Here is a 12,574-nt window from a genome sequence, read left to right on the forward strand (position 1 = left end):
AAACTGCGGTATGCTCAACTAGCCGCTGAAGCGGAACAGCGAGGATGGAGAGTCCGGGTTTACCCAGTGGAGGTGGGTTGTCGAGGATTTGTGGCACACTCTACAACCCGGTTTCTCAGAGATGTCGGATTCAGTGGCCAATAGTTGCGTCGCACAGTGAAGAACTTATCTGAAGCAGCAGAGAGGAGCGGCAACTGGCTGTGATTGAGACGGGAAGATTCTGGTTGGGGATCTCAAGCACAATAGAAAAAAAGAAACGCTGATGTACGGGTAAGTAAGCTGGGCTGAGTTGAGTGGGGGACGGAGGGGGGTGATGCTGGGATGCCAGAATCACCGTCGAGCCCTCTTGAGGTGTCGTGGGCTAGTCGACGGAACACAGAGGATGAAAGGTGCCCACTTGAAGACCCCAGAGATGTACCCTACTTAGCTCAATCCAGACGGTTGTCATGCTGATACGCTGGGGAGACCGCACTGTGGTTGATCCTCGGAGCCAGCATCACAGCCGTTGTCTGTGCTGATGCACTAAGGAGGCAAATAAGCTGATCCCTGGAGCCAGCATTACACTTTGGCCATCAACACCAGGCAGAAGGATATTTACATCATCATATGGAAGGAAACGCAAATGGATGGAGACACATATGGATCACATTAGTTTACTGTAAAGCTACGTCTTAGTTAGTGCTTATCTTGGCGAGAGCCGAGTTCAAATCAGCATGAAGTTTTAACATCTACTCTCGTGTAATGGAAATCATATTAATTATGGCTGATCACACAAAGTGTCTACTTTGCATTAATATTTTCAATACTCGCTTCTCGTTGTAATCGATCATGTTTCATATCAAAATGCACGAGAATTAATTCAACTTCCCATTCAGAATGGAATCCAACATTCCAGTACCTAAACTGTGTTGATTTATTTAGTTTAGACGTGATCTACCAAACTAATTATATGTTATCAACCTCAATTAATTTATTCAAATTAACAAAGAAATGGGGCAATGATCAAATTCTCTGCATTTAAGAAGCAACTCCTTTGAGTTGCACATTTCAACAAACAAAATACATTTCTTACACACTCTAAAACAGGAAGTTATATTCTATTCCTAGAACAATTTATCCACTAACTTGATAGCATTTGCTACAGTTAATTTCTCGAGTCATAAAGTATTTAATACGTTGAATACTTATCGATTTTCAACAAAGAAGAATCTATGCTGATGAACACGGCAGCTCTCTGGATCTGAAGTTCCCATGAAAGAAGACAGTGTTTTGCTTGAAGTATGCATTGTATTGCCTAGGCTCGCAATAAACAAATAGTTATTTTAATGTAGATCAGCTTGTTGATTTCCAAGTCTTGCAGAAATATTTCCGTTGATCAGACATAACTCAGTTCAGATAATGCGTTGCAATTGAAAAGTTATGTAGTTCGTAAAAGTGTTCTCGTTGCAATTCTTCTGTATGGCTAGTACATGACCTTAGGTCCAGCTGCTGGCTATACTTCCGTTTGTTGTGTGGAGTGACGTGGAAACCAAGACCCGCTTTCAGATCAAGGCAGCGTCCTGTTTACTGTTTCAGTCTCTTGTAGGGCAAAGAGCTAGGCTCTTCAAAGCTGATTTTAGCCATTCTTCAGAACATTGGTTCTTCCTTGCCTTCCGTGAATTTGAGCAATTATGCTCCCATTACTCAGAAACTTTCTTCATAGCAATTTAGCTTCCATTTCTTATACCTCCAAGCCATTTCCTCTCAGCACTCCTTTCTTTCCTCTTGCCTCAGGAGCCTTGTTTCTAGTGTGTGGAGCTCACTTCTTGCCTGGAATGCTGTTTCTAGTGTGTGGAGCTCACTTCTTGCCTGGAGTGCTGTTTCTAGTGTGGGGAGCTCACTTCTTGCCTGGAGTGCTGTTTCTAGTGTGTGGAGCTCACTTCTTGCCTGGAGTGCTGTTTCTAGTGTGGGGAGCTCACTTCTTGCCTGGAGTGCTGTTTCTAGTGTGGGGAGCTCACTTCTTGCCTGGAGTGCTGTTTCTAGTGTGTGGAGCTCACTTCTTGCCTGGAGTGCTGTTTCTAGTGTGTGGAGCTCACTTCTTGCCTGGAGTGCTGTTTCTAGTGTGTGGAGCTCACTTCTTGCCTGGAGTGCTGTTTCTAGTGTGGGGAGCTTTCTTAATGTGGGAAACGCGCCGTATGGGAAGCACACCCTTTGAAAGTCACGTGGCTGCTTTCGTGATTCTCACTTCCACCCTGTGATTGGGCAGTTTGTTTATTTTGGGCTGTGCCCGAGTCCACATGGGGTGTTTCTCATTGGTTGTTCTCGTTCAGAGACGGCCCCTTGTTCTCAATTGGTCCGCTGTTTCGCCCCCTGTCGGCTGGATTTATGAGATGTACTGTTTTCTGTCCGAGGTGTCAAAGCACCTAAAACTGGTTTGCCTTGTGCAAGATACTCTACTGGTGCCAAATGATTCATTCAGCGATGAGGGAAGATCAAACACTTGTCCAGCAGTTAGTTTATGACTTTTTTAAAAGCATTCTTTTGTCAGTGGGGGAGTTTTTGACCAGAAACCAAGTAGATACAGAGAATATATATATATATATATATATATATATATATATATATATATATATATATATATATATATATATATATATATATATTCCATTTAATTTGCCTTGCTTATTTTCTTGACTGATTCATATATTAAATATGTACTGAAGACTCAACCATAGTGGAAAATTAAATGCCCCTCGGGAAGACTATTGTTACCCCCCTGTCAATCATTTTCAACTACAGCCCTCCTCTCCAGTCCATATTTACTATACAGTACTGTGCAAAAGTTTCAGGCAGGTGTGAAAAAATGCTGTCAAGTAAGAATGCTTTCAAAAATAGACATGTTAATAGTTTATATTTATCAATTAACAAAATGCAAGTGAGTGAACAGAAGAAAAATCTACATCAAATCAATATTTGGTGTGACCACCCTTTGCCTTCAAAACAGCATCAATTCTTCTAGGTACACTTGCACACAGTTTTTGAAGGAACTCGGCAGGTAGGTTGGCCCAAACATCTTGGAGAACTGACAACAGTTCTTCTGTGGATTTAGGCAGCCTTAGTTGCTTCTCTCTCTTCATGTAATCCCAGACAGACTCGATGATGTTGAGATCAGGGCTCTGTGGAGGCCATACCATCACTTCCAGGACTCCTTGTTCTTCTTTATGCTGAAGATAGTTCTTAATGACTTTCGCTATATGTTTGGGGTCGTTGTCATGCTGCAGAATAAATTTGGGACCAATCAGATGCCTCCCTGATGGTATTGCATGATGGATAAGTATCTGCCTGTACTTCTCAGCATTGAGGAGACCATTAATTCTGACCAAATCCCCAACTCCATTTGCAGAAATGCAGCCCCAAACATGCAAGGAACCTCCATCCTGGTTTCACTGTTGCCTGCAGACACTCATTCGTGTACCGCTCTCCAGCCCTTCGGCGAACAAACTGCCTTCTGCTACAGCCAAATATTTCAAATTTTGACTCATCAGTCCAGAGCACCTGCTGCCATTTTTCTGCACCCCAGTTCCTGTGTTTTCGTGCATAGTTGAGTCGCTTGGCCTTGTTTCCACATCGGAGGTATGGCTTTTTGGCCGCAAGTCTTCCATGAAGGCCACTTCTGACCAGACTTCTCCGGACAGTAGATGGGTGTACCAGGGTCCCACTGTTTTCTGCCAATTCTGAGCTGATGGCACTGCTGGACATCTTCCAATTGCGAAGGGAAGTAAGCATGAAGTGTCTTTCATCTGTTGCAGTAAGTTTCCTTGGCCGACCACTGCGTCTACGGTCCTCAACGTTGCCCGTTTCTTTGTGCTTCTTCAAAAGAGCTTGGACAGCACATCTGGAAACCCCTGTCTGCCTTGAAATTTCTGCCTGGGAGAGACCTTGCTGATGCAGTATAATTACCTTGTGTCTTGTTGCTGTGCTCAGTCTTGCCATGGTGTATGACTTTTGACAGTAAACTGTCTTCAGCAACCTCACCTTGTTAGCTTAGTTTGGCTGTTCCTCATCCAGTTTTATTCCTCCTACACATCTGTTTCTGTTTCAGTTAATGATTGTGTTTCAACCTACATATTGAATTGATAATCATTAGCACCTGTTTGGTATAATTGTTTAATCATACACCTGACTATATGCCTACAAAATCCCTGACTTTGTGCAAGTGTACCTAGAAGAATTGATGCTGTTTTGAAGGCAAAGGGTGGTCACACCAAATATGGATTTGATTTAGATTTTTCTTCTGTTCACTCACTTTGCATTTAGTTAATTGATAAATATAATCTATTAACATGTCTATTTTTGAAAGCATTCTTACTTTACAGCATTTTTTCACACCTGCCTAAAACTTTTGCACAGTACTGTATATACATAGGTCTCAGAGAGTTTGAATAGCTAACACATTGCATTCCTGAAAGAAATACAACATTCAAATATTAAACACCACAATAGAACATGGCTGACATGCCACCTTTTCCTTCAACATCAAAACCAAAAAATGTCACCTCAATTACAATAAAAGATACAGCCATGAAAGTTAACATTAGCCTTTAACTACCAACCCTGACAAGCTAGCTGTATGTAATTCATACAGCTAATCCTAGGGCCAAAGCTAGGGCCAAAGATGTTTAGTTATATAAAAGGTAAAGCATGTAAGGGTGAATACTGTTGAATATATTTCTGAATTTTTTATGGCTAAACCATTGCATTAATGAAATAAATATAACATTAAAACATTAAAACTGAACTGCATTCCAACATCAAACAGATAACTGTGTCAATATAACTGTGACATTCAACCTTTTCTTCAACATCAGCTCTGGAACAGTGAAATTTAGCAAACAGCCAAGAGTGAATATGCCTGCTTATCCATCTTTTAGAAGTTGCTGTTACAGTTGCTCATCACAATGTCACAACTCAAAGAATGATCACTTGCTGTTCATCAAAAGGTCATAGAATACAGGCAGACAGAATAGTAAGACTGCAAAGCCATGGGTTGAAGATGCCCATATTAAGTACATGGGGAATTATAAAGGCACCATAATACAGGGTCAAAAACAGGCTAACAGCAGAACAGCAATCTTCCATGAACAGACAACCACTAAACAGAAGCATGTATAAACCCATATTAAGAACAATGTCTAGTTGTTTGCAAGTCAACATTTTAATGAGTCTATTGAATTATCAAAAATTTCAATATTGTTCAATGTTATTGTGGGCATAACATAGAAATATGCATTTTAAATCTTTTTTCTCTAGAAATACAACAAATCAAAGATGTAGACTTGGTAACAGATGCTCCTATAAATTAAAACTAAACATGAGTTACTATTGCTGGTAAATATGGTACTACACATAAGCATCAGCAGCTGCACAATCTATGTAAACAATTACAGCAGTAAATTCAGCTGAAATTATGCTTCCTTATTAAATAAATCAAAATATGAGTTTGCAGTTAATACCAACAATTCGACTTTTACACTTGGTTTTCCGAGGCAGAGGCTTAAAAAATGAGAAAAATAATCCAAAACTGTTTTTTTTTTTAATTTTTTTTTTTTATTCTAAAACTGTCAGAATAATTGCAGAGCCTTAGATCAGGAAACTGCACATTTCCCTCAGTTAGTATCCTCAAAAGCAGCTAAAAGAAGATCATTCGGATTATAACTGAGTATGGTAAGTACTCACCACTGACTATGTTCTGCTTTTGAGTTCGAAAATTGCCAGCAGTGGCCTCGGCCTTTGGCAACGAAGGCACCAGCACCATTGATAAACCTTCGCTGCCTTCATCTGTAAATATAAAAATGCTGCTCTCAAATATAAGTACAAGTACAGAGAAACATCATCTGTAATTGATAAACCCAGGAATGAAAGACCCAAAAAGCTGTCTAACAAGGATGAGCAATACTTGAAGATAATATCCTTAGGAAATGAAAGAAGACAAGCGTTGAATTGATAACAGAACTGGCAGAAGGCACAGGTGTGGTTGTCCATCAAATCAACAATACGAAGGTCTCTCTTGAAATCAGGACTTAAAGGATGTGTTGCAGTAAGACTACATCTGTTTAGAAAACGGAACAAGACTAAAGGCTAAAATGTGCTCAAGAAAACAGAAATTGGACTATGAAACAATGGTCAAAGGTGCTTTGGACTGCTGATGGATGGACAACGACTTTTGCACAGTAGTGTATATATACACTGATAGATTGAAGATAGTCTGGTATGGTAATGACAAATAATTACAGTTTCAAGCAATAATGTATTACGCATCCACTCAAACAATGTAAGAAAAGTACATACAGTACAGTACAACTATTTTATCATTATTCAGCATCATACAACACAAAAGGGACATAGAAACGGTACAGGCATGTGCTAGATTATTATACACATAAAGCAGCACAAATGTCAACATTTAGTGATTAAAGTAAAGAAGAATGTAAAATCTACAAAAAAAAAGGCGTTGTCCACATTAAACAACTGCACTATACAATACTAGGTCAACCTTCCATATTTTTCTTGAACATTTTCATTAACCTTTACTACAGTATGGGTCACTTGAATTCGAGTAATTAGGAGATTACAGTACAAATGTCAACCAAAACCTAAGATTGACATTTTCTGCAATGAATACTGATTAAATTCATCTTACATGAGATCTATCATTTTTTATTCTGAATAAACCTGGTAGGTCACTCAAATAGCACATCTCTCTACTGATATTGGTTTAAATTTATTAGAGGGTTGTGGTTTAATGTTCAAAATGTAATCTCTAACTAGGGCTGTCTGCAATAACTAATTTATTTGTGAAGCTAAAACAAATTATTGTACACTCAATAGCAGATTTAGATGGGCAGATACTTGCTGCACAGCATGATATACAGTAGTTATCTCAATGATAGATGCTGTTGTAATGACACCTCAAGGAAGAAAATGTTTGGTGTTGGAAATTCCTACACATTTCTAAGGGTGATGCTACACCATTTTACAAACTACATTGTCGCGGTAGTTTAACAGTTAAAGTCAGGGGAACATACATGTTAAAACCATTTATGGCATGATCAGCTGCTGTGAAGCAAAAACAAAAAATGCAATGTAGTTTGTACACATCAATTTGGATATGTTTCCTAGCCTGAAGATAAGTTTAGCAAGGCAGACACATTAAATTATGCACTTGAAGTTTAAAAAAAGGACACATAATACATACTGGTATAATACATACAAAATACATACTGGTGCAATTCTTGTTGCCAAGTAAACAGAAATGGTATCCTCTGCTTTGCTTGCTATTTCTTAAAATATGAAAGATTTATCAGAGGTTATTATTTAGCAATGGGCTAAAGGCGTATACTATATATATATATATATATATATATATATATATATATATATATATATACATGAATAATTTACTGTACAGACTATATACAGTGTATATATATATATAGTACTGTGCAAAAGTTTTAGGCAGGTGTGAAAAAATGCTGTAAAGTAAGAATGCTTTCAAAAATAGACATGTTAATAGATTATATTTATCAATTAACTAAATGCAAAGTGAGTGAACAGAAGAAAAATCTAAATCAAATCCATATTTGGTGTGACCACCCTTTGCCTTCAAAACAGCATCAATTCTTCTAGGTACACTTGCACAAAGTCAGGGATTTTGTAGGCATATAGTCAGGTGTATGAGTAAACAATTATACCAAACAGGTGCTAATGATCATCAATTCAATATGTAGGTTGAAACACAATCATTAACTGAAACAGAAACAGATTTGTAGGAGGAATAAAACTGGGTGAGGAACAGCCAAACTCAGCTAACAAGGTGAGGTTGCTGAAGACAGTTTACTGTCAAAAGTCATACACCATGGCAAGACTGAGCACAGCAACAAGACACAAGGTAATTATACTGCATCAGCAAGGTCTCTCCCAGGCAGAAATTTCAAGGCAGGCAGGGGATTCCAGATGTGCTGCCCAAGCTCTTTTGAAGAAGCACAAAGAAACGGGCAACGTTGAGGACCGTAGACGCAGTGGTCGGCCAAGGAAACTTACTGCAGCAGATGAAAGACACATCATGCTTACTTCCCTTCGCAATCGGAAGATGTCCAGCAGTGCCATCAGCTCAGAATTGGCAGAAAACAGTGGGACCCTGGTACACCCATCTACTGTCCGGAGAAGTCTGGTCAGAAGTGGCCTTCATGGAAGACTTGCGGCCAAAAAGCCATACCTCCGACGTGGAAACAAGGCCAAGCGACTCAACTATGCACGAAAACACAGGAACTGGGGTGCAGAAAAATGGCAGCAGGTGCTCTGGACTGATGAGTCAAAATTTGAAATATTTGGCTGTAGCAAAAGGCAGTTTGTTCGCCGAAGGGCTGGAGAGCGGTACACGAATGAGTGTCTGCAGGCAACAGTGAAACCAGGATGGAGGTTCCTTGCATGTTTGGGGCTGCATTTCTGCAAATGGAGTTGGGGATTTGGTCAGAATTAATGGTCTCCTCAATGCTGAGAAGTACAGGCAGATACTTATCCATCATGCAATACCATCAGGGAGGTATCTGATTGGTCCCAAATTTATTCTGCAGCATGACAACGACCCCAAACATATAGCGAAAGTCATTAAGAACTATCTTCAGCGTAAAGATGAACAAGGAGTCCTGGAAGTGATGGTATGGCCCCCACAGAGCCCAGATCTCAACATCATCGAGTCTGTCTGGGATTACATGAAGAGAGAGAAGCAACTAAGGCTGCCTAAATCCACAGAAGAACTGTGGTTAGTTCTCCAAGATGTTTGGGCCAACCTACCTGCCGGGTTCCTTCAAAAACTGTGTGCAAGTGTACCTAGAAGAATTGATGCTGTTTTGAAGGCAAAGGGTGGTCACACCAAATATTGATTTGATGTAGATTTTTCTTCTGTTCACTCACTTTGCATTTTGTTAATTGATAAATATAAACTATTAACATGTCTATTTTTGAAAGCATTCTTACTTTACAGCATTTTTTCACACCTGCCTAAAACTTTTGCACAGTACTGTATATATATATATATTTTTTTTTTTTTTTTCGAAACTATGCATTTATACAGTATCAAGACTTACTTTGTAAATGAGATTCCTCCCCCTTTGAAGGAAATTGAAGTAGTTTTACATCAGACATGTTGCAATGCAATGACTTTCAACAACCTGTAAGAAAGAAAAGTACCAGTATTTTGTTATTAATGAACTGGATTAAAGTATACAAGAAAGCAAAACCACATGACAGGGTGTTCAAAGTATCCACACGACTAGGGTTGATGTTTGGCACAAGGCAAAGTCATTGGCTTGCAGATTTTACCAACTGTGCTGGTATGGTGACACATTTGCATAGTTCAGAACACTTGTTAGCCAATGAGATTGCTCCCTCTATTCTTGCCATTTTATAATTTATATCACAGGAGCCTACTCAGGGGGTAGTCTCACATCTGGTTCTAAATTAGATCGCATCAGGTAGTGCCGTTTGTCAGAAGTGTGGACGCTGTAATACTGAACTACATTTTTTGTGTATCCTTCAGTATCCCAAAATGTACTCAGAACAGACGCCTGAAGGAGTTGAGAACGACTATCAATACTGCTGTACCACATACAATTTCTGAGGCTTGTTGTTAAATGATGGCTCATGGAGCGACGTGATCAGATGCCGAAATCAAGCCAAATTGATATCTGTACTTGGTGATATCTGCTCCATATTCCTGGATTGTAAACATAAAATACAGCACATGCGCTGCTTGGAACTGTAACTGTAACTAATAGTGTTTGTACTTATTAAGCCCAACAAAACAATACTTTAGTGTGAACACTTTGAGCTGGATTAATTAAAATGTTTTTGAATGGCACTAACACACATTACTCTGATATTAACTTGCTGAGCACACCAATACAGTTCTGTACTAAAATAAATAAATAAATAAATAAATAAATAAATAAATAAATAAATAATACAAAAATAAACCCAGGACGATTACAATTTTACTGTTTTGGACCAAGACAGAAAATGAATGCTGAAAACTGTGACAATCCCAGTTCACCTGGGATGTCTGGTAACCCTAATATAGTTCCCTGATACATTTTGCTTTGTGCTCTATTTGTTTCCTCAGAATAATACAAGGGTTGTACCAACAGACTGGAGAACCAGGTAAACTACAGACCAATAAGCCTGACTTCTATTATAAGTAAACTTATGAAAACTATAATAAGATCCAAAATGGAAAATTACCTATATGGTAACAGCATGGTTTTAGGAAAGGGAGATGGTGTCTAACTAACCTGCTTGATATTTTTTGAGGATGCAACATTGACAATGGATAATTGCAAAGCATATGACATGGTTTATTTAGATTTCCAGAAAGCTTTTGACAAAGTCCTGCATATAAGATTAATTCTCAAACTGAACGCCATAGGGATTCAAGGAAATGCATGCACATGGATTAGGGAATGGTTAACATGTAGAAAACAGAAAGTACTGATTAGAGGAGAAACCTCAAAATGGAGTGAGGTAACCAGTGGAGTACCACAGGGAACAGTATTAGGACATCTGCTATTCCTAATCTACATTAATGACACAGATTATGGTATAGTAAGCAAACTTGTTAAATTTGCAGACAACACAAAAATAGGAGGAGTGGCAAACACCGTTGCAGCAGCAAAGGTCATTCAAAATGATCTAGACAGCATTCAGAACTGGGCAGACACATGGCAAATGACATTTAATAGAGAAAAGTGTAAAGTACTGACCCATTTTATAAGTGCAATAAGGCACTTCAGGGTGTGGGATATACTCTAATATCCACATGCACCAGATGCATTATAAGTCACAAGGCGTGACTTATTGCTTGCCTGTATACCAGTTCAGTTGAAGTTTATTTATGTATTTATTTTATGTATTTACCTAAACAAGATCAATACTGTCTTGATTTTATTTTTCACAAGACCTCCACTAGAACAGTGGGTCTTTGAATATAAGAATACTACTGATTTAATACATTTTTAATTAAACGGTATTTGAAAATCTATACACTAACTCATTTTTAATTTACCTACTGCTACTATCACTGTCATAATAAATCCCATAAATATCAACTAATAAAGAGGTTAACTGGGTTTTTCAAAAGGGCCGCCTCCAGTTTTTGTTTTCTCTTTTTTAATATTCTTGTATGGCCTCAGCCAGCCGATTATCCATTTTTTTAAATGTCATTTACAGTACGACTTACGGCTCGGTTGATGGCATTTACCAGTTCAGTAATTTCTTGCTAGGCTTTATTTTTGTTGGAATTTATTTAATGACACCCCTAACGGCCTAACCGCCCCAATATTATTATTATTATTATTATTATTGTAGTACAATTGCCAATTTCTCTTCCCCCCCCCCCCCCCCAAAATAGACTCGAAAAAATAAGACTGGTCATCGTTGCTTAGAAACAGTAGCTTAAGCCCAGTCTTACGTAAAACCTACGAAGTTTTGCTTTGTGCAACAGACTTATCTCAATGTCTTACGTTAGCCCAAAGGTTCGAAAACATTATATTTCATGCTTTGTTTTATTATTATTATTTTTTAACTCACCTTAAAGTGTTGCACATGTTTCGATGTCAGATTGTTCATTGTATTGCTATGTTATTATTTAATAATTAAAATAAATGTATTAAGTCACCAAAATCTGTATTTAAATTATGTAAATCTTGACATAACATATACATTGTGTGGTGTCTGCATATCTGCCTGTTTTATTGTTGATTTAACTTTATTGTTTGTTAAGTTTTGCATGTGTTTTCATTTAAAGTGTGGATTCTCTATTGCTTCATAGTTTCAATTCATGTTGTTTATTGAAATCTATCACAACATTGCCACTGTTGTGATGCTAACCCAAAAAAATCTCTTTTATCGTTTGTCACATACCGTCTGTTTTGTTGTGTCTCGGGAATAATGAAGACAGTGTGTTGGTTGAGATAACTCAGCTTTATTGTAGCTCATTACAATGCCGTGTGTCTCGCGTTCTGGCTTGCTTACAACTGACACAGACCTGAACTCTAGTGCTGCGTAAAGATTATAACAGACATGTACTTAACACATATACTAGTGCGCCATCTAGCGACCTGAAGGCTAGTTATCGTAACATCTCCTTTTACATAAACAATGAGCTATTTCCCCACTCCAACAATTCTTAATGTTACTTGACTTTTTTTTTTTTGTTTGTTTGTTTTTTAACTTGTTTACTGTGTACATACGTTATTAACTCAAAGAGTCCTTAGCTTAAGTCTCAATATCCTTTGAATACTTCAGAGGCGGTTTAATGTTGGATCTGGTTCGAGTGCATTTCAGTTTGATGCTTTCTTGCTCTGGTATTTTTTCAGAACTTTGTTCTTGTTCATGAGAATCTTCTTCACTTGTTTTAGTCGCCATTGGTAATTGATCTCTTCCATCAGGTAGGTTGTCCGTTGGTAATTCATCTGGTCTTGCATCAGGTAAGTCGTCTGTGTATCTCTGTATGATGTCTTTGTATTGCTCGTTGACAGGT

General features: G+C 38.3%; 1 protein-coding gene across 1 annotated transcript in view; it reads right to left on the minus strand.

The window, feature by feature from the left end:
* Positions 1-12,574, minus strand: part of LOC131736989 (coiled-coil domain-containing protein 178-like) — a 35,209-nt gene that overhangs the window by 18,508 nt on the left and 4,127 nt on the right. Inside the window, exon 2 of the mRNA XM_059023399.1 lies at positions 9,126-9,209. Within this exon, the coding sequence (XP_058879382.1) occupies positions 9,126-9,183 (58 nt within the window). The 5' untranslated portion in view covers positions 9,184-9,209. The remainder of the gene's footprint in view (positions 1-9,125; positions 9,210-12,574) is intronic.

Source organism: Acipenser ruthenus, chromosome 4, assembly GCF_902713425.1.
Source record: "Acipenser ruthenus chromosome 4, fAciRut3.2 maternal haplotype, whole genome shotgun sequence".
NCBI lineage: Eukaryota > Metazoa > Chordata > Actinopteri > Acipenseriformes > Acipenseridae > Acipenser > Acipenser ruthenus.